A 22,992-nucleotide genomic window follows, 5' to 3' on the forward strand; every position below is an offset into this window, starting at 1 on the left:
GTGCTCAGGACATTTCTGGGACAAGGTGACATTGTCCTTGACGGTCTGTTGAAAGAAAGAAGCTAATTTTCTTTTAAGCTGAAGCTTGAGTCGTAACTTAATTAGGCCATGCTGTAAAATCACCACTAATAACTTTCAGGAGTACCCCTGAGTCACCAGAGAATGACAAAGCTTGGCCGACTGCCCCTTCCACAGGGGAGGGAGCAGTCTGGCGTTCGCCCCGCCTCTCTGAACTTCCTCGAGGGGCACCAACAAACTCCCAGTCTCAGCCTGCCTGCTTCCCCACCTCTTGGCAGGACTTTACTTCATGAGTGCTTACACATACACACACATGCATGCATGCATGCACACACACGTAATACATATATGTTATATATGCTACATATACTTTTACATATATATTTTATATGTATGTGCAAAATAGCATTTTAAGAAAAGAAAAAAATCCTTTACCCTCACAGAACTATTTTCAATTTTACATTACATATTATTATATTACATAACAGTTCTTGTCCATAGTCCCCTTTTTCACATAGTGTCAATCATCTTATGTTCTAATTCGTTAACATTATTCTATTGCCCAAGTTCCTATAATCTTTTAGCTACTATGTTAATGATTACTAAAATTACACGTTGATAACCTCTATACTAACTCAATCAATTATGTTGGGCATTTGGGCCAGAATTGGGTGCATGTAGGTTGAGTTATGCTGTGTGGATGTGTTTGCTTTGAAACACATAGTGCTAGCTAAGACTTTCTTGTAGCTGTTGTTTTTTAAAATTTTTAATTAGCTGCCAAGGAAATCATGGATAACCCTTAGATTCAGATTTATAAACTTCAAGCTTGGCAGCTGCAATCCATCCACCTTTGGAGAGAGCATATTTTCTCCACTTTGCTACAGACCCCACTACTCCCTATTGTCATTCTCCAAGCCTGCCTCCCTCATTTACATTATCACCTCTTGATTTCTATATGCACTTGAGTTTGCAACCTTTGATTTAATGTCTTCTCCACTCTAGATAAGGCTTCAGATGATGCCTTCAGGTAATTTTTTGCTTCTGTGGTATTATTAGCTTAAGGTATATTTCTGAAAGCAAGCTTCCTGGGTATAAATATATTTTAGCTCTTGCCATAATGTGTTCCATTTGGGATGTCTGTTGAGGCCACAATCCTCTCCTTTGCAAATAGCTGTCCTAGGTATTCTGCTGCGAGGGGGTTTATCAAAAGCCCAGCTTTTTTTTTTTTTTTTCCAATAGAGCCCCAGTGGGACTCTGGGTACTGCTACTGCACAGTTCTTCAGATCCTGGAAGATATCCCGTGACTTTCCAATACATTTTGTTTTCTTGAGCTGGATCTAAGTGGTTTCTGGTGGCCCCATTCCTCCTATCAGGTTCTTGAGGGCCATCTCTGTCCTCTTGGGACACAACTGTGTCCCCCCCCAACCCGGCAGTGCTGGCACGTGGTAGGTGCTGAGATGTCGGCTGAATGAGGAGATAAGCCTGAAATAAGACTACCACCTTCCACCTCACCAGACAGGTTGTGTGAAATTGCCCTGTTGAAACACCAGTGACCCCCATGCAGCCCGTATCAGGGTCCCGAGCTGGACAGTGTCCCAGCCTGTCAGCAGCATGGCCCCCACTCCCCCACTAGCACTGAGACTCTTCTTTTATTTTTATTTATTTATTTATTTATAAAATTTATTTATTTTTGGGTGTGTTGGGTCTTCGTTTCTGTATGAGGGCTTTCTCAAGTTGCGGCGAGCAGGGGCCACTCTTCATCGCGGTGCGCGGGCCTCTCACTGTCGCGGCCTCTCTTGTTGCGGAGCACAGGCTCCAGACGCGCAGGCTCAGTAGTTGTGGCTCGCGGGCCTAGTTGCTCCGAGGCATGTGGGATCCTCCCAGACCAGGGCTCGAACCTGTATCCCCTGCATTGGCAGGCAGACTCTCAACCACTGCGCCACCAGGGAAGCCTGGGACTCTTCTTTTAGTGCTCCTCCTGCTTCCCTGATCACCCCTCCTCGATTTCCTATGCGGGAGCCTCCGAACTTATCACTCCCGCACTTCATTTGGGCGTCTGTCCCTTCCCAGGGGCCTCCTGGATGCCCCGTATAAAACAACATCTTCCCCGACCACCTGCCCTACAGCTGCATCTCTGTACTAGGTTTTATGCCTCTTCATGGTAATAAAAAATAATCATGGTATCTATCTGTTGTGTTGTCTGTCTCCTCCGGTTAGGAAGGTCATAAGAGTAGAAACTTCTTTTCCTCTTGTTCACTGCTCTTTACCCTCAACAAGGCCTGACCTGTGGTTGGCACCCCATTCACGGATTCGACAAATATGTATTGAGTGCCTACTTTGTATAGTAACTATATAAATATATAATGTGCTGGAGGGGGCTTAGTGCCTTGGAAAAAACAGAGCAAGGCAAGAGTGATGAGGAATGCTGGGGGTGGGTTCATTGCAACTTTTAAATAGCAGGGTTGGGGGATTCCTCACGTAGGAGGTGATGTTCTAGCAAACACTTGAAGGAGGTGAGGAAGAGAGCCGGGCACCACATCTGGGGAAAGAGCAATCCAGGGGAGGGAGAAGCAGCAGTTGCAAATGCCCTGAGGCAGGGGCACGTTCAGGGAGTAGTAAGGAGGAAGCATGGCTGGAGTGGAGTTGTCAGGGGAGGGCGGTATTGGAAGAAGTGAAACTGAAGTCAGGAGACCGTGGTTTTAAATCTTTAAAACCAATCAGCCTTACGTAGGTATCACTTACATACGATAAAACGTGCCCATTTTAAGTATACAGTTTGATGACTTTTTAATTTTATTTTTGGTTGCGTTGGGTCTTCGTTGCTGCACGTGGGCTTTCTCTAGTTGCGGCAAGCGGGGACTACTCTTCGTTGCGGTGCGTGGTTTTCTCATTGCGGTGGCTTCTCTTGTTGCGGAGCACAGGCTGTAGGCACGTGGGCATCAGTAGTTGCAGCACGCAGGCTCTAGGGTGCACGGGCTTCAGTAGTTGTGGCTCGCGGGCTCTGTAGTTGTGGCGCACGGGCTTAGTTGCTCCGCGGCATGTGGTTTCTTCCCGGACCAGGGCTCGAACCCGTGTCCCCTGCATTGGCAGGCGGATTCTTAACCACTGTGCCACCAGGGAAGTCCCAGTTTGATGAGTTTTGACCAAGGAAACCACTGCCTTGATAAGGTTAGAACATTTTCATTACCCCCAAAAGTTCTTTGTCTCCCCACCGTCAACCCTCCATCTCTCACTGAACTGTTTTTTGATGCCACGGATTCATTTTGCCTGTTCTAGAACTTCATTTAAATGGACTCATGCAATATGTACTCTTCTGGGTCTGGCTCATTTCACTCAGCATAAAGTTTTTGAGATTTGTCCATGTTGCGTTTATCAGTAGTTCCTTTGCATTGCTGGGTGGAATTCCACTGTGTGATGTAGCAGAGCTTGTTTATCCAGTCCCCTGCTGATGGACACCTGGGTCCTTTAGTTATTTACAGCTATGAACATTTGTGTACAGGTGTTTGTTGGATGTATGTTTTCATGTCAAACCTTTTGCTCATTCTTTTAATTGGGTTGCTGACTTACTGAGTTGGGATTCTTTATACATATACCGGAGAAGTCTTTAGTCTGGCATTGGTTTTGTGAATATTTTCTCACAGCTGTGGTTGGCATTTTCATTTTCTTAACAGTATCTTTCAAGGAGCAGATGTTTCTAATCTTGATGAAGTCCAGTTTATCCATTCTTTTCTTATATGGTTGGTGTCATGTCTAAGAAATATTTGCCTACCCTCAGGTTGTGAAGGTGTTCATTTATTTATTTATTTTCCTAGAAATTCTTTAGTTTTAACTTTTATGTTCGGGTCCAGTACAGGGTTTTGAGCAAAGAGCCGACATGACCTAACTTAACGTGCTAATAGCATCACTGTGCTGTTTTGAGATGCGACTGGTGGGCAGAGTGCAGCCTTGAGGGCGTTTGCAAGGAGGCTACTGCAACGATCCAGGCTGGGAGCCGCTGGGCAGAGTGGAAGCGGAAGAGCAGTGAAATTTTGGAAATACTTACCGGTCAGGTTTTCAGGCTTGTTTTTCATCCTCCTTAATGAGTAATGTCCAACTTTCAGGAAAGTTATTTCCCTTCTCTGAAGACCCTTATACTCGTAGTTTTACCTGAGGCCTAGTGTATGTACACAACTTGCCTCGAGCCTGAATGTTCGCTATGCATTTAACTTATCTTCACTTTTTAAAAACAAATAACTGGTTTTGAGTTTTATTCCACACATTGTCATTCTTCAAGCATGGCAGCCCCAAAAACAATATGACAATTCATCTATTCATTCACAAAAGATTTAAAAAAAGGAAAGCAACACATTTCTTGCCATGCTCCACAGTACTTCTGCTGGGTAGGACTCATAAATCCATGTCTCTGCCTTGGCCACTCCAACTCATGTCTTATCCTTTCTTTAACTCATGATTTATTGCTCTCAGTTACTCCTTTTGCCAGATTTATAAACGTAACTGTTCTTTATTTAATACCTATTTTGTACACTAGGCAACAAGACAGTAAATTTATTGTCTATGAGTTGCTACTTTGAAAAATTACATCAATGCAAAGTGATTGTCTTTCCACCTTCATAGCCAATAAATTTATTTATTTTTTTTTGTAGGGGATGATATGAGGTCATAGGATAATATATATAATCGCTGATCACAGAATGAGAAGGAACAAGTTGCAGGCAAATGCTCTACCACTGAGCTATATCCCCGAGAAGAAGCAAGTTGAGAGTTCTGACAAACAGAAGCCGAGAAAGAAGACTTCGGTCTCCTGCCAATCATGTATAAGCTGGTCTCCTGCTGTTTGCTTTTCATAGGATGCTTAAATCCTCTCTGGTCTCTTCCTGTCCTTGACTCCAGGGAAGAGCCCCTGCAGCTCTCAGGTAAAATGATTTCTTTCCCTTATGTCAGTCTTGAAAGAGTCTTCAAGGGTCTTAAATGCAATGTTAGAGATAAGAATGAATATTTCTTTCTTAAAGGAGTCTTGTGAAATTAATAGTCCCAGCTATGAAAAGAATTCTGAGGGTCCTTACAACACATCTCAGAGTCAGTAATGGATACGGTTTTTTTTTTCCTTCCTAAAATGTAAAAGTAGAAGGGTAACATTGCTTATTTAATGTCACTTCTATATTTCTAAGTTATTTTGATCAGCTGTTTCTTTTTTTTTTTTCAATTTTGAAAATGGCACTAAATTTAAAACATCATTGCTTTTCGTTTCTATTTTAAATGAACTGGATGAATGCAGAATTGGTTGTTCCAATTATAGGGTAAAATATTTTTATTGTATCTTATTTTAAGCTAAAAAGTAATCATCTGACACGTGTTATATGAAACAAAAATGTTTATTAAAAAATAAGGAAGTGACTAGCTGGGGCTAGGGATGACACAGATTTCCAAGTACATTTACGTTTTCCTTTTGATTCGTGTTTCATTCAGTTCAATTCTAAGTTGAATTCTCTTAAAGTGTATCAGTCAAGCAGATACCGTGCTGTCAGCTCTTAATTTAGTTTAAGAAACGAAAAGGTTGGTGCTTGGGTATTAGGTTCATAAGCATTTTAACTTGTCTTTAATTGTGGTACTTTAGACATTTTTTTTTAATAAAGGAAAACATCTCTTCTAAGCCATTGATTTTATAATTTCTACTCTCTCTAAAGTTTCTCTCAAGCAGCTTTCTGATAATTGTCAAGCTCTAATTCATGCACTATCAGTCAACGTCCACAGTCACTGAACTCATAAGTGCCAGTCATCTTAATGGCTAAATCGGGCATTAACTTTATTGAATCTCTGCTATTTAAAATAAAGAACAGTGAAAAGCATAAGACGAAACCAAGAATGAACATTCAGATATTACTGTCACCTCAAAAAATTACATATCATGATTATGATTTTTCCAAACTTAGATGAGTATAGTATCTCACTTAAATTTTTTTTTTTGCGGTACGCGGGCCTCTCACTGCTGCGGCCTCTCCCGTTGCGGAGCACAGGCTCCGGACGCGCAGGCTCAGCGGCCATGGCTCACGGGCCCAGCCACTCAGCGGCATGTGGGATCTTCCCGGACCGGGGCACGAACCCGTGTCCCCTGCATCGGCAGGCGGACTCTCAACCACTGCGCCACCAGGGAAGCCCCTCACTTAAATTCTTAACAAGTGGCAGCTTACATTAGAGTTTTTACCTGAAATTTTTTCCCACTTATTTGTTTCTCCATAAATGATCCTTCATCACATAAACATTGATGTGTGGCCAAATTTTATAGATTTCTCATTAATATTCTTCAGAAGTACTGTGAATGTGCCCAGAAGCCTTCACAACGGCTTGCTCTTTGTTTTCCAATCAAGGTTGTAGCTGAGGATTTGGAAGGCTTAGTGAAGCAAGTGGATAGTACAGGACTCCCCAGAAGCTCCGATCTCCCCACTGCAGCACCTGGCCAAGATTGCTCTGCCAGGGTCCAGAGTCTGCTCACCAGACCTCACACTCACTTCCCACACACCTTGCACACACTTACCATGCATCTTCTATGCCACTAAGCTGACCAAATTTCACCCTGAAATTGTTGCTATCAACTTCTTTAAAGAGTATTTTAAAGCTGACTCTTTCCTGACAATTGTGCCTAAATCTTGGAGGCCAGGCAGATAAGAGGTGATGCCATCCTATTTGCTTTACAGGAAGAACCTTAACAATCCTGTCTTTTAGAAAACCACTCCTTCATTTTTCCTTTCACTCCAATTTCACCACCCATATGTCTAAAAGCAAAAGGCAAAAGGCAGCAGTAGGTAAATAGAAATGAGGAAGAATCACTTTGTAAGTGGAAGTGCTTTTTCACTGACCCTGTGGCTCAGCCCTACCCTCTTATTCAAGGCAGTGAGCGGCCTGGCAAGGCCACACAGGCAGGAGGAATCAGAATGAGAGTCACACGCCTGATTTCCTGTTCTGCTGGCTTGTGAACTGGACTGTAGCATTTCTACTTCTTGGTTAAAATACTACTGGCGACAAACCCGGAATTTAGTATTTGAAGTTTTTCTAGTGTTATCTCCTTGTCCCTGGTACCCCCGAAAAGGCAATAAGGAGCAGAAGTGATTGAAGAAGCAGCTGAGTTGCTAATATCTATTTCTACTCTGTGTAGCACCTGAAGATGCCGAATCAACTTTGGATGAGCTGGAAAGAGCTTCCCTTCTGCAGATGCCGCCAGAGATGTCAGGTGCAGAGACAGGAGATGGTCTTAGGAAAGCAGGTAAAATGATTCTTGTGTCTACAGCCTGATTTTATTTGATTTTTTTGCGGTACGCGGGCCTCTCACTGCTGTGGCCTCGCCCGTTGCGGAGCGCAGGCTCAGCGGCCATGGCTCACGGGCCCAGCCGCTCCGCAGCATGTGGGATCTTCCCGGACCGGGGCACGAATCCGTGTCCCCTGCATCGGCAGGTGGACTCTCAACCGCTGCGCCACCGGGGAAGCCCCCAGCCTGTCTGATTTTTTTTGCCACTGAATTTACTCCCTGTGCTCATGAATCAGATGAGGTAAAATCCTATTTTGGAATATAAAGATCAGCTATATAAAATGAGTTAGTTACCCAACGCTCTCCCCTCCGGGCATAAAGACTTCCTCTGACATCTTCTGTTTTCTTTTTCTCAGCAACTCCTTCCAAGCATCCTGCTCTGTTTGGCCCCTCAGTATATCTGTTCTCTGTATGGACTTTTATTTTGGGGGGAAGGAGGGCATTATCCCAGTTTTCAATAAGTGAAATTTACAATCCTGGTTTCCCACTTACACAAGTCTTAGGCCAATCACTTAATCTACCTGTACCTCAGTTTCTTAAACCAGTAAACGGAATGATAACAATGCCCATCTCATGGGGTTATTGTGAAGTTCAGTCAATGAGAAAATGCAAGTAAAATGTCCAGCACAGTGGCACACAAAGTGGCACACAAAGTAATCCATGACATGGCAGCTTTCACCACTTTCTCTGTCACTGTATTCCTCCCAGCACTGATAGAAATGCTCAGGACGTTCTGGAAACAAAATGGGGTCTTTTAATAGACCTTGTTTAGTAGAAAGAATTTCACTTGTTATAAAATATTTTTGATAAACTACTGAACTGCTGACTCAGGAAAATGCAGTGCCCTTTGTGAATTCCGGAAGCGAGAAAGAACCAGGTGCCTGACTATCTTCCTTCAGGTAAATATCACTGTGGTGTGAAAAAAAGGAAAATCAGAAACTAGACGTGATTTAGGAATATTCTATTTTGTGCGTTTTAAATAAGACAAGTGTAAAATGGAAATAATAGATCTGATGACGAATGGTTTCAAAATACTGTTTTCCAGATCTCGGTACCAACATTTTTTACCCAAGACGAAGTGTGAGAAAGGTAAGTAGCTCCATCATGAGAATTACGTTACAAAAGTGAGCATGCTATGCTGTGACTTTGGAGGAGCCTCAATTCATGAACCAGTCAAGCATTTTCGGTAGAAATCACACCTTAGAATAACTGGTCAGTCAGTATTACTTCAAAGCATGTTCCAAAGTTTGATCCATGTAAATGTGGATGCAACAAGAACTTATCCAGTGTCCATTTTGGATAACTTATTGTAATGAGTTTAAGATGCCCTCAAGCTTGTCATCCACTTGTGCTGTGTCATTGATCATCTTCACGTGGTCCGAGGGCCAGCAGTATTGGTATCATGTGGAAGCTTGTGAGAAATGCAGACTCTCAGCCCCCGCCCCCCAGCACCTACTGAATCAAAAGCTGCATCTTACCAAGATTCCCCAGGTGATTCTTATGCACATTAAATAAAGTATGACAAGCACTGCCATATGATGTCTAAATAGAAGAAAGACACGGTCAAAACCCTGAGATGTCATATGTGTGATAGAGCAGAATATGAAGGAAATCGTTTTGGGTGCAGAAGACAGACTGTGATTGGGATTGATGAATGATAATATTAAATGGTTAGAAATGGTGCACAGTTAATGGAGGACCTTAAACACTAAAAGAAAAATCTGTATTTCATCATTATCAACCCCTCAAACTCTAAATTAGTGTCTCCTAAAGGGCTTTCCAGGTATACCAGTCCCACGAGCCAGCCTACAGTGATGCCCTGGGTTCTGGCCCCCTCCCGTCCTGGTAATATCTTTATGTACATTATTAGCATGTTAAAGCCTCCAGGAAATGAGATAAGCGTATTTAATTTTAACCAAGCATTTCCCAAATATTTTGACTGGAGACACCTTTTTTTGGTGTAGCACCCATTACCATCCTTATAAAAATATACTCTGGAATCCCTCAATTCTGAAGATACATACATCACCTGAGGCCCCAGGGCAGGTAAACCATCCAGAAGGGGATGGGGATGGCTTCTACATTAAACGTTATCATTCAGATGTTTATATTGTTCCGAATAGAAGGGTTATGATGAAAGACTCTAAAATCATAAAGGTGATTAGCATGTGCTCATGAAATCCCAGAAAAAAAAAAAAGTAAGGGTCCATGCTTAAAGAAGTTAATTTCAAGGCAAATAAAAGGCCTCCTTTACAGAGAAGACAGTAAATGGACAGAACATGTTACTGACAGATTTAAATAGAAATAGGCCAGTGAGGGTTTAGGAAAATTCACGGCCATCACAGGGCTAAACAGACTGGATGGACCACAGGTAGGGCACAAGGAGACCTTCCAGAACCTACACGCTGGGCGATCACCACAATCCTATCCAATAAAACAGCAAGAAAACACTTTTTAAAGGAACTAAGGCTCCTATTAGTGTGTGTAGGACTCAGTTCATTGATAACCTGTTTTTTTATTTGGATTGTTTTAATTTCAGGCTTTCTCAGGACAAGATCCTAACATTTTACTGAGTCACCTTTTAGCCAGAATCAGGAAGCCATACAAGAAACGTGGAACTCCCTCTGAATGCTTCTGGAAATACTGTGTCTGAAGTGACATGAGCACCTACTAGGCAACTCAAAACCAACCATCTTAGAAAAAGTAAATTAAAAACGCTTGATTTGAAAGCAGTATAGATGAAAAACTAGGCAAGCTATACCCTGTTCATTATTATTTGGAAAATAAATCCTCTATGTTTTACAAATATCATGAGTGGTTCTTTTACTTATAAACATATCCTGAAAATCTATCCATCAATTTATCTTTAAAGAATTATCTAAAAGTTTAAAAGTAAACAAATAAATGAAAAGCAAATACTAAGAAGAAAAAATCATAAAAGTAAATTTTAGTTAAAACAGTAAAACTACAAATCATTTAACCTACATTATCTTAGTGATGATGTCCTCTCAACCCTTAAAAATAACGTGAGTTATTACTTAAAAAAAAAAAATCAGTATCTTAGCTTGGAAAAGCGTCCAAAGTGAAGGATGCCTAAAGATGAGGGCTGGGAACAGTCTGAATTCTCCTTTGTTTTTGAAGGAGGGCGTCCACACACTCCGATCCCCTCTCCCTTAGTTAACCTAAGTACTGAACACTTGAAAACTTTAATCTCTTAACACTGAAGCTTGTTTGATGTCAGTTTCTGTGAGCTCAAGGAGCACAGTACTAGAAAAATACCTTCATAATCTGTTTCTTAGAGAAGAAACTTGAGGTGGGATTTAAGATTGTGGAATGGAAATATAGCCTGGTTTGTTAATTTTTAAAAAGCATGTGTGTGTGTGCACATACTAACTTATCCTCTTAATACATCTATACCATCGTAGCTTATCTATGTATAGAGAGTATGGAGCTGAGACCCGCGAGCTCCACGCAGCTCCCAGTACGGCCCATGCCCGCGGGAGAGCACTTCTCATGGGAAACCCAGGCTCCCCTTCTCGGCTCTGTAGCCAATCGCACCCCCAACTCAGGAGGAATGAAGGGTCAGGTCTGCACCAAACAGCCACATAATCGGTATTGATCTTGTCAACAACGATCCAAAATCTCTTTAGAGCGCAGGTCTGATAAATCTTCCGTTTCCTTGTCTAAGACATCAAGAACAAATCTGTAGGCAAGTTGTTTCTAGCTTGAAGGATGGATGCGTCATCTCAGGAACATGCTGACGTGTGGCCGTGAGGATGCTGTGGCATCGCTCGCTGCTGAAATTCAACTGAATCCAGTTCCCTAACACAGGACTCTGGCCGCACGAGTGCCGGTACGTTTATGACACCAGCAAGAGCTTAGGGTGGATTCCATCGCCGTAGAATCCCAAATCCCCCCCGTTTTGTAAGACTAGGCAGCTGCTCTTACAGCCGGGGCTCTGGCGTCAAGTCATTGCTCCCACCCAGCTGTGAGCCCCCAGCCAGGCCATCCAGCTCTCTCCACCCCCGTGTCCTTCTCTGTAAAATGAGGGCAGCGACGCTGCTTATTTCGTGGTTGTATTAAATGAGATCATTCATGGGAAGCACCGGAACGGTCCCTGTGGGAGGAGTACACGTCCCGTCTACACTGAGCTCTCTTCCCTTGGGTTGCTGTTGTTTTAAACGACAGGAGGTGCAGGTGGTTTGAAAGGTGTAACATTTGGCAAGTCCTGTTGGCTTCAGGATCCTGATTCATATTTTAATTCCAAGATTCTGTTGCTGCCAGTTCCACAGTCAGACTTTGTGAAACACAGGTTCACTCTACAGAATCTGAAAGAGTAATCTTGATAACTAAATTTTGTAAATGAGGCATTAAAATTAGTATTAAAGGGACTTCCCTTGTGGCGCAGTGGTTAAGAATCCACCTGCCAACGCAGGGGACATGGGTTCGAGCCCTGGTCCGGGAAGATCCCACATGCCGCGGAGCAACTAAGCCCATGCGCCACAACTACTGAGCCTGCGCTCTAGAGCCCGCAAGCCACAACTACCGAGCCTGTGCTCTAGAGCCCGCGAGCCACAACTACTGAAGCTGCATGCCCAGAGCCCACACTCCGCTACAAGAGAAGCCACTGCAATGAGAAGCCTGTGCACCGCAACGAAGAGTAGCCCCCACTCACCGCAACTAGAGAAACAAAGACTCAACACAGCCAAAAATAAAAAAATTGGTAGTAAAAAACATGTACATTTGCTCAGAACCCAATAAGCTCCTCCCAGTGCTTAAGTGAGGACTAAATGCTGTGTTGTCACCGAGCAGGACCTTGGACGCAGAGATGACAGAGACGCAGACACAGAGTGACCCTAACCGTGAGCACCCTGCAGTGTCTCTCAATGTCAGTAGATGTTCCTCAATGATATAAAATACACATTCAGGGCAAACGTCTGTTGATGTACTGCAAGAAATTTCTCAAGTTTTACATGTATACCGTTTATTGTTTTTGCTTAACAAAGATACCCGATTAAAATATTAATAACCATTAAAAACAAGTAAATTCACAGTTAATTATAAACTCAGTTAAAAGAAAATTTCTATTTGGATTAAATTTACCTTGTGAGTTATGATGAAGTTGCACTTAATTGTAAAACGATTCCGTTCCCACAGCATTCTGCTGTTCATAAATCCTGACCTCTCAGCCAAGAAACTACAGCTTTTTGGTAACATTTCTGTAAACACTGAAGCCTATAGTATACATTTTTATTACCAATTTCTATAGTTATCGAGACAAAAAGTTAATAAACTTGAACTGTTTAAACTTGGGGGGAGCCCCCCTGGGGGGCGGCAGCCGCACTGCTGAACCTCGTCTGCGCATCCTCAGTAGAAGCATCATGGTCCAAACTCCAAACATGATAATTCGGCGACTTATCAAAGTATCAAAACTACAAATGGTTTTATAGATCTGCTTACAACAAGCACCAATTTTAAATTGCCCCTAAACGTGTAGTAAGGCAAAGAAATAAGCAAATGTCGATAAAACAAACGTCCAGAAAGAATCGAAAAGAGGGCTTATATTAGAGAAGGTCAGGTTTAAAAAACATGTTCACAAACGCAGAACAGTCCTCTGATTGCTCCATGTCATTTTTGATTTCAACAAATTAAAAAGGTTATCACTACAGAAGGTCACAGCGATTCTACTGATGGACAATATCCAGGCTGGTTCATTTTTTAAAATTTGATTTTTCACCAAGGGCAAAAACACCACACAACTGGACCAACACAGCAAGGGCTTCAGAGATCATTTAACAATCGAGATGGAGCACAATAGGAGAGTTCTCTATTCACGAGACAGGAATATGGGCACGGAACAGCTTAAAGTGAGAAAATTCCAGGAAGTGTCATGGGCATCATTTGAAAATGGTTCTGACACCTGAAGAAAGATTTACCTTCTAGGAAGCTAGAGTTGGCCCCCCGTATTCCTGGTGGGGAGAATCGGGGAGGGGTGTAGAATCCTGGGTGTGGATCCGTGGGTACAGAGGGCTGACTGTACCACCGTGTTATAGAAGTGGCTTGAGCATCCATGGAGTTTAGCATCTGCGAGGGGGTCCTGGAACCAATCCCCTGCAGATTCGAGAGCTGTCTGTTCCACTTTAGAAAGTAAATCTAAGCTACGAGGCTTGAAAATCAGAGTCCAGCAGCATTGCAGATAGAAAGGGTGATTCTCATAATTGTGATCAGGATGCATTTTATAAAAAACTATAAAACTTGAAAGGAAGAAGTGTTTTCCTAAAACAAAAAAAACACAACAACAAAAGAAAAGTAAGTTAGTTTGTTGCATGTTATATAAAAGAGAAAAGGTTATTCCAGCCTTCATTTTCTTCTATTCCTGTTTCTGATCTACATGGGTGTGAACTGCACATCATTCCAAGTTTGAGAAGGAAACATCACTTCTCTAAGAAGAGGGGGCTCCCTTATCATGTAAACAACTCACTCACTTCTTAAAAGACACAACTTCAGCAGGCCCAGGAAGCCCTCATTTGTGGCAGATTCTGCAACCCTCTTGGCTAGGGACCTCCCATAGGCCCCTTACCCCTATTTAAGGTCAACACTTACCCCTATTTAAGGACAAAAAGAAGGCAGTGCCAATCAGACCTCTGGCAGGGATTGAGAGACATTCTTTTGCGTAAATTGGTTGGAAAGAAAGAGTTAACTGTTAGTTTTGATAAGACAACATTTAAACACATATGCATAGAAGAACAACATTAACTCTTACATGACTTTAAAAACTTTTTGCAACCATTATTTAAAAATTTCAAAGAGTCAGAAGCTGGTTGAGCTAGAAGCTCTTTTGTTTTAACATTACACATGCAAAAGCTAATTTAAACCCTGCAAAGAATAAGCTCATTGTTAAGCTGATCCATTTTTAACTAAGACTTTGAGAATTTCAGTGGAAGGTAGAAAATCAAAAGGAAAAGCGCCTACAAAAATGAAGGTCAAAATTCAACTCTAAAAGCTAGGAATTTCCGGTACACCAATGGACAATACACTTTCATACTGGTCAATGCTGAAGTGATCTGTGTTGCGTTGTGAGAAAACTGGAATGTCAGACCCTAACTGTGGAGGGATGTGTCACCGTGCAAAGACCAGGTGAGGGCACTGTATTTATGGACACTGTTAGGAAAGGTACATGGCCCATAGCGGGGATTTCTTGAAGTCTCTAACAGGGGGAAATGATTCATGTAACAACAGAACAAAATCAATGAGGCTAAGGTTTGGGGCTCTTTCTAGCTATACTTTGGTTTTTTTAAATAAATTTAATTTATTTTATTTTTGGCTGCACTGGGTCTTCTTGCTGCATGTGGGCTTTCTCTAGTTGTGGCGAGCAGGGGCTACTCTTCGTTGTGGTGCGTGGGCTTCTCATTGTGGTGGCTTCTCTTGTTGCAGAGCACGGGCTCTAGGTGCGTGGGCTTCAATAGTTGTGGTGCATGGGCTCAGTAGTTGTGGCTCACGGGCTCTAGAGCGCAGGCTCAGTAGTTGTGGCGCACGGGCTTAGTTGCTCCGCGGCATGTGGGATCTTCCCAGACCAGGGATCGAACCCGTGTCCCCTGCATTGGCAGGCAGATTCTTAACCACTGCACCACCAGGGAAGTCCTCTAGCTATACTTCTAATTGTAATTTATTTGGGGTGACATCTGAAATTAAGTTTGACTATACACATACCTCTTTAGAGGTCATCCAATCTCATTAGAGAACAGCTAAACTAGAAAAAGAGTCTATTTGACAGTTTAAATACATTGGGGAAAAAGACAAGGAAAAGAGTCTATATACAATGTCTGCTTCAGGAAAATGATGTCTGTTAAAAACTCAGGAAGGAAAAAGCTTAATATTCAATGATAACTTCATGGTCATTTAAGACCCAGGGGTTTATAGAGAATCACAAGGAGGTCTAGCTGTCCCACAGGCCTGGAGAGGGAGCACAGGTGCATCTTCAGAGTCACTCAACTGCTGCTTCTGCTGGATCCGGACCACAGGATTCTGCAGCATCACCAGCTGAGTCTCTGTTTTCACAAGTGACACAGCCCTCCAAAAAGGAACAAGAGCAGGCAGGTTATTTGATGTGAAGTCACCTGAAAAGTGTTTAAATCAGTAAAATGCCGGCCAAGCAACCTGTGTCTCATTCTCCCACTTATTCACATCTAAGACTATCCATTATAGTTCATCCCTTATTATTAGAAGGGAAATGACAGCAATTGTTTAAATACTTTTGCTTAAATTGTTTTGGGGCTCATTCTTCATATACTCTTCCCACAGAAATGCCTGCTCGGCATGAATCCTAAATCCTAAATCCTAAATCCTCTGGTGTGAATCTTACATCTTGAGATTCAACTCTTTTCAAACATGCACGCATATTTGACATGCAAATCTTATACTCTCCTCCCCAGTCAATCACATATGAAAGCAGGTGTCTTTACTCCTAACTGCCCCGTAACATTCCAACTGGTGGAAGAAAAGAACACTTGGAGCCAGAAAGACCTGTATTCAAAATCTGAAGAACTGAGCCCTTACACAGTTGTCCTTCGGTTTGTGCAGAGGGCTTGGTTCCTGAACCCCGAGGATACAAAAATCTATGGATGCTCAAGTCCTTATATAAATGACTTGGTACAGTCAGCCCTCTGCACTCGAGGGTTCCGCATCCTTGGATTCAACCAACTACAGATTGAAATTTGAACCGTGGATATAGAGGGCTGAGTGTACAAATTATTGAGTATCTGTATACATCACTTTGTTGTTATTGGTAAAGCAGGGATAATAACACCTACCACAGAAGCAATTGTGAAGATTAAGATTTTCAGCGGGATCATGCAATGCACAGTTGGCCCTCTCTGTTGGTTCCACATCCACAGACTCAACCAACCATAGATCGAAAATATTTGGGGAAAAAAATTCCAGAAAGTTCCAAAAAGCAAAACTTAAATTTGCAGCGCACCAGCAACTATTTACATAGAATGTACGTTGAATTTACAACTGTTTAAATAGCATTTACATTATATTAGGTATTATAAGTAATCTGGAGATGATTTAAGGTATACGGGAGGCCATGCATAGGCTACATGCAAATACTACACCATTTTACATGAGGGACTTGAGCATACGCAGATTTTGGTACCCTAGGGGTCCTGGAACTAGTCCCCTGCAGAAAACGAGGGATGACTGTACACTAAGCGCCCAGAACACTACCTGGCACAGAAACAGCAACACATGACAGCTGTTATTACTGGGCTTACCTGGACGTCTATTTCCTGAGGGATCATCTGGCTCTGAATCCAGGAACGCACATTGGCCAGCTCCTCCCTTTGTCCGTGAGAAAACTGCGGCTGCCGCCGCCTCATGCTTTCCAGGTGTTCTAGGTCTTCTTTCAGTACAATTTCTTTAACCCTGAAAACAAACGAACAAACAAACAAACAAAACCTTCACAGTCCTAAATAAGGCACAGGGTCTTTACCTTGTGATCTAAGAACAGCACTTCTTTTTACTTTGTAATATACTTTATATTTCTTGTTAGTATGTGACGTACACATCAAAAATATAACAACTGACTCATTTCTTTGTCAGATTGGTAAAGCTAGGACTCTTTCTCTTGATGGAAAATACCTGTATAGTGTTTTAATGAGTCATATGGAAGAAACAGATTTCCTTTAGGTCTTCTCTTCTTTTAGAATGAGAGAAAAAAGTCCAGGCTCTAAAAAACGTTCTCGTACCTGTGGGCTGTCTTGGAAAGCACTGCCTCTCTGTTTTCTTGTCTCAGGACACATAACATATTTATATTGTCACTACCACTACAACCATTGTTTTAAGAAATCATTTGTCTTTTGACTTCAAATGAATGAATTTGAAAATACATTTCTCTAAGGATATGTATAAAAACATTAAAAATCACTTTGTATTAAAAAACACACTTAAGAAACCATAAAACACTTATATAAAGGTGGGTCTTCTAACATGCTTTCTTACCTCTCAGGCACCTGATACGTCATCAGAATGCACTCAGGTGTTTGTTCTATCATTCTCCAGATGGACCCTTCAGCTAAGTTGGGAAATGTTTCTTTTTTCTGTACATCCTGAGATTGCTGCCCATTTTGAAAGATTTCAGAAGAATAATCACTAGTAGCAAAGTTTATACTGCTGCCACTGCTTCCTATCAAAAACCAACAACAAAAAAATTTGAAAATACCTGTCAGGGGCTGATTTGCCAAACTGGCCCTCATTCTTCAAAGACTTTGGCAACTAGCTGGTAGGGTCCTTCACCACCCAGCGCAGCCATCATCCCAGGTCACCTCAGCCTTCCAGTTCCTCGATCTTCCCAAGATCTCCTTCTCAGTCTTCCTGAACTAGCCTCCTCCCAAGGCCATTCCTTGTTTGTTCTCATCACCCACAACTGCTCCATCTCCAGCTCCGTCTCCAAAATCACCAACCTCTCAGCTTCAATTTCTTGTTTGCTTGTTCTACCGTTCCAACTACAAATTTGGAACAGTGCCTTAGCCATTCTGCTTAGAGCCCAAAGCCCATCATTCATTCAGTAGCACTCTGCAATACCTGAGACTTCTTTTTCCCTTTAATTTTCCACAACTATCAAAATGTAACTCTGATAAAGCCACTTATCAATTCTGTTCTTATCTAAGCCCAAGTCGCCAAAGGCATAGAGAAAGTCACGTATAACAGGGTGCATTGGTTCTACAGTAAATTCATCACCACCAGAGGATCATCACAAAGCCCGTAATCCTGGTACAGTTCTGTGGTCAGCACACTAGTCTATCCCCAGCAGGATTATCTTCTACTCCTCTATTTCCTCCCTCATTCTCACCTATTTTTTAAGAAAAAAAAAGGAAGCCACTAGAAAGGAAATTCATCATCCTGATACCAAACATAAACTTACTCGTATCTACATTCTCTCCTCACCGCCCTCCTGTTACAATAGAGAAGCCATCCATCCATCCCAAGGCCCATCGCTTCATGGCTGTTATGGAGCCTCATGGATCATTCCTTTCCTATCTTGCATGTGACCCTTCAAGGTCCTTCTCATTGACTTTGGAACAATTAAAACAAAACAAAACAAAGTACCTCTCTAATTTTTTAAAAAAGGGTATGGGTAAACATAAAAGACATTTTTCCTCATTAGAAAAATCTCATTAAAAGGTAATTGTTTAAGGCAAAAACAGTAACACTTCTATTGTGGGGTTTATAATACATGCTGAAGTAAAGTGTATGACAGAAATGGCACAAAAGAGGGAAAATGGAAGTACTCTGTTTTAAGGTTCTTAGACATAAAGTGATAGACTAGGTATAATATGTGAAGGTAAACTGGGATAAGTAAAAGATGCATGTATAAATCCTAGAGCAATGACTAAAAAAAAAAAGGAAAAAAGGAAAAAAGGAAAAAAAAATAAAAGAATAGCTGGGAGGCCAATAATGGAGAGAAAACGGAATCATTAAAAATACACAATTAACCCAAAAGGAGGAAGGGAAGAGAAAAAAGGAAGAAAGAGCAAATGAGACAAACATAAAACAAGTAGCAAGATGGAAGATTTAATTTAAACCTGATCATATCAATAATCATATTAAATGTAAATGGTCTAAGTACTCCAATTAAAAGTCAGAGACTGTCACATAGATAAAGAAGCAATACCCAACCATACACTGGTTACCAGAAATCAACTTTAAATATAAAGACACAGATAAAAGTAAAAAGATGGAAAAAAATATTCCATGTAAACACTATCAAAATAAAGCTGGAGGAGCTACACTGATATCAGACAAAGTGGACATCAAGAAAGGTACATTTCATAATAGAGAAACCAATTCATCAAAAGCACATAATCTTAAATGTGTATGCAACTAATAAAAGATTTTCAAAATACATGAAGCAAAATCTGATTGAACAGCAAGAAAAAAATAGACAAATTCACAATTATAGGTGGACATGTTAACAGCCCTATCTTAATAACTGAGAAAACAAGTAGATAGAAAATCAGTTAGGATGTAGAAGGCTGAATCAACATTATCAGCCAACTTGACCAAATTTACATTTACAGAAGATGCTACTCAACAACTGCACAACACACATTCTTTCCAAGTGCATATGAAACATTTATCAAGACAGACCAAATTCTGGACTATTAAACAAGCCTCAGTAAATTAAAAAAAAATACAAAGAATGTTGTCTGACTGCAATTAAGTTAGAAATCAATAAAATACCTGGAAAATCCCCAAATATTAGGAAATAAATACATGTCTAATAACCCATGGTCAAAGAAGAAAACATAAGGGAAATTATAAAATATTTTGGACTGAATGAAAATGAAAACACTCATACAAAAATTTGAGGGATGCAGCTAAAGCTGTGCTTACAGGGATATATAAAACCTTAAATGTTTTTATTAGGAGGGGAAAAAAGGGTCTCAAATCAATGCTCTAAGCTTCCACCTTAAGAAATGAGAAAAAGAGTGAATAAAATCCAAAGTAAACACATGAAATAATAAAGATTAGAGCAGAAATCAATAAAATACAAGACAAAAAAATAGCAAATAAACCCAATGAGATCAAAAGTTGCTTCCTTGAAAAGTTAATAAAAGTGGTAAACATAGAGCCAGAATGATAAGGAAAAAGTAATAATATCAGCAAATAGAGAGGAGACATTAGTATAAATTCTAAAGACATTAAAAGGATAGGGACTATTATAAATAACTTTATGCCAATAAATTCAACAACTTAGATGAAATGGACAATGGATTTGTATCATCTTGAATGATACAAATTACCAAAGATCATTCTTTGGAATAGATAACCTGAGTCTATTAACCATGTCTATTAAAAAAAATCAAATTTGTTTTTAAAAACCCTTTCATAAAGAAAACTTCAGGCCCAGATAGCTTCACTGGTGAATTCTACCAACCATACTAAGGAAGATATAATATCAATTCAATACAAACTCTTCCAGAAAACAGAAGAGGAGGGAACAGTGCCCAATTCATTTCTTTTGTTAGGCCAGTATTATCCTGATACCAAAACCAGATAAAGACATCATAAGAAAAGAAGACAATGGACCAATATTTCTCATAATAGGTGCAAGAATCCTTAAAGTATTAGGATATAGGAATCTGGTAATATATAAAAAGGATAAAATAGCATGATCAAATACAAGGTTAATTTAATATTTGAAAATTAGTTAATGTAATTCACCATATTAACAGAACAAGGGAGAAAAAACATATGGTTAATCTCAGTAGAGGCAGAAGGGCTTCCCTGGTGGCAGGGGTTAAGAATCCACCTGCCAAGGCAGGGGACACAGGTTCGAGCCCTGATCTGGGAAGATCCCACATGCTGCAGAGCAACTAAGCCCATGTGCCACAACTACTGAGCCTGAGCTCTAAAGCCCGCGAGTCACAACTACTGAGCCCGCATGCCACAACTACTGAAGCCCTCATGCCTAGAGCCCATGCTCCACAACAAGAGAAGCCACCACAATGAGAAGCCTGTGCACTGCAACGAAGAGTAGCCCCTGCTCGCCACAACTAAAGAGAGCCACGTGCAGCAACGAAGACCCAATGCAGCCAAAAATAAATAAATAAATATATTTATTTTAAAAAATAGATGCAGAAAAAGCATCTCTGTAAATCTGCAGCAGAAAGGAACTTCCTCAATCTTACTGAAGGCCATTTAAGGAAAACCTACATTTAACATCATACTTACTGAAACTGTGACAGATTTCCCCCTAAGACGATGAACAAGGCAAGAATGTCTGTCTAACCACTTCTATTCAATACAGTAAGTCCCTACATACAAACAAGTTCCGTTCTGAAAGCACGTTCCTAAGTCCAATTTGTTTGTAAGTCCAACAAAGTTAGCAAGGTACCCAACTAACAAAATCGGCTATATAGTACTGTGCTGTAATAGGTTTATAATACTTTTCACACAAATAATGCATAAAAAACAAACACAAAAAATAAAGAAAACATTTTTAATCTTACAGTACAGTCCCTTGAAAAGTATAGTAGTCCAGTACAACAGCTGGCATCCAGGGGCTGGCATCGAGTGAACAGGCAAGAAGAGCTACTGACTGAAGGAGGGAGAGGAGGTGGGAGATGGCAGAGCTGAAGGGCCGTCAGCAGTAGGAGACGGAGGGCAAGCTACAGTGTCACTTACGCCTGATGCTGACGGAACGCACGTTCCCACCTTTGAAAATTTGCAACTTGAAGGTTCATATGTAGGGGACTTACTGTACTATATTGGGGGTCCTAGCCAGTCCAAAAAGGAAAGACAAATAAATTAAGGTATACAGATCAGAAAAGAAAAAGTAAAACTATGGCAAGTTTTGAGAATACAAGTGCGAAACACAAAATTTGATTGGCTTTCTATATGCTAACAACAAGCAATTGGGAATTGAAATTTTAAAATGCCATTTACAATAGCATCAAAATTACGAAATCCTTAGTGATAAATTTAGCAAAGTAAGTGTAACCTGTACACTGAAAACTACAAAATATTGCTGAGAAAAATTAAAGACCTACATAAATAAAGAAACAGATCACACTCGTGGATCAGAGGACTCAATACTGTTAGGATAATAATTCCTCCCACATTGGTCAGTAGATTCAACATGATGTCAATCAAAATCTCAGCAGGCTTTTGTGTAGGAATTAAGAAACTGATTCTACAACTTATTTATTTTTAAATCTTTTTTTTTTATCGAGGTAGCATTGGTTTATGACATTTATAAGTTTCATGTGTACATTGTTATTTCTACTTCTGTATACACTACAGCGTGCTCATCACCAAAAATGTAGATTCCATTACCATACATTTGACCCCCTTTACCCACTTAGCACCCCCCTTTCCCTCTGGTAACCACTATTCTGTTCTCTGTACCTACAGAGTATTTGTTTTTGTGTTTTTCTTCATTTTTTCGGTCTGTTTGTTTTTTATATTCTACACATGAGTGAAATCATACAGTATTTGTCTTTCTCCTCTGCTTTATTTCACCTAGCATAATACCCTCGAAGTCTATCCATCTTGTTGCAAATGGCAAGGTTTCCTCTTTTTTATGGCTTAATAGTACTCCATTGTGTGTACTGTATATAGATGTATTTTAAAATTAAAAAAATGTTTAATACACATCACTTCTTTATTCATTCATCCATTGATGGGCACTTACATTGTTTCCATATCTTGACTACTGTAACTAATGCTGTGATGAACAGAGGGATGCATATATCTTTTTGAATTAGTGTTTTCATTTTCTTTGGCTAAATACCCAGAAGTGGAATAGCTGGATCATATTGCAGTTCTATTAATTTTTTGAGGAGTCTCTATATGTTTTCCATAGCAGCAACACCAATTTACGTTCCCACCCACAGTGTATGAAGGTTTTCTTTTCTTCACGTCCTTACCAATACTTGTTATTTCTTGCCTTTTTGATAACAGCCATTCTAATGGATATGAGGTGATAATCTCTTTGTGGTTTTGAACTGCAGTTCCTAATAATTAGTGATGTTAAACATCCTTTCATGTGCTTGTTGGCCAACTACATGTCTTCTTTGGAAAAATGTCTATTCAGCTCCTCTGCCCGTTTTTTAATCGGGTTGTGTTTTTTTGTTGTTGAGTTGTATGAGTTCTTTATATATTTTGGA

The 22,992-nt window shown here is 40.7% G+C and overlaps 2 protein-coding genes across 2 annotated transcripts in view; one reads left to right on the forward strand and one right to left on the reverse strand.

Moving 5' to 3' along the window:
• Nucleotides 1–4,633: 4,633 nt before the first annotated feature.
• UTS2 (urotensin 2) lies at nucleotides 4,634–10,191 on the forward strand. The gene is made up of 4 exons (XM_022598587.3): nucleotides 4,634–4,931; nucleotides 7,169–7,276; nucleotides 8,364–8,405; nucleotides 9,850–10,191. The coding sequence occupies exons 1-4, from the start codon at nucleotides 4,829–4,831 to the stop codon at nucleotides 9,969–9,971; spliced, it is 375 nt and encodes a 124-aa protein (XP_022454295.1). The 5' UTR covers nucleotides 4,634–4,828; the 3' UTR covers nucleotides 9,972–10,191.
• The window catches only part of PER3 (period circadian regulator 3), a 66,567-nt gene continuing 49,841 nt past the window's right edge, over nucleotides 6,267–22,992 (reverse strand). Inside the window, 5 exon segments of the mRNA XM_089901864.1 lie at nucleotides 6,267–13,594; nucleotides 13,922–15,340; nucleotides 15,342–15,389; nucleotides 16,594–16,744; nucleotides 17,321–17,504. Of these exon segments, the coding sequence (XP_089757990.1) occupies nucleotides 15,233–15,340; nucleotides 15,342–15,389; nucleotides 16,594–16,744; nucleotides 17,321–17,504 (491 nt within the window). The 3' untranslated portion in view covers nucleotides 6,267–13,594; nucleotides 13,922–15,232.

The sequence above is a fragment of the Delphinapterus leucas genome, chromosome 1 (genome assembly GCF_059928025.1).
Source record: "Delphinapterus leucas isolate spDelLeu-1000000601 "Yukka" chromosome 1, BTC_Dleu_Yukka2, whole genome shotgun sequence".
Classification (NCBI taxonomy): Eukaryota; Metazoa; Chordata; class Mammalia; order Artiodactyla; family Monodontidae; genus Delphinapterus; species Delphinapterus leucas.

Coding starts and splice junctions, on each gene's coding strand:
- UTS2 (XM_022598587.3), top strand. CDS start 4,829: ATGTATAAGCTGGTCTCCTGCTGTTTGCTTTTCATAGGATGCTTAAAT. Junction 4,932..7,168: donor AGAGCCCCTGCAGCTCTCAG/GTAAAATGATTT, acceptor TACTCTGTGTAG/CACCTGAAGATGCCGAATCA. Junction 7,277..8,363: donor AGATGGTCTTAGGAAAGCAG/GTAAAATGATTC, acceptor ACTGTTTTCCAG/ATCTCGGTACCAACATTTTT.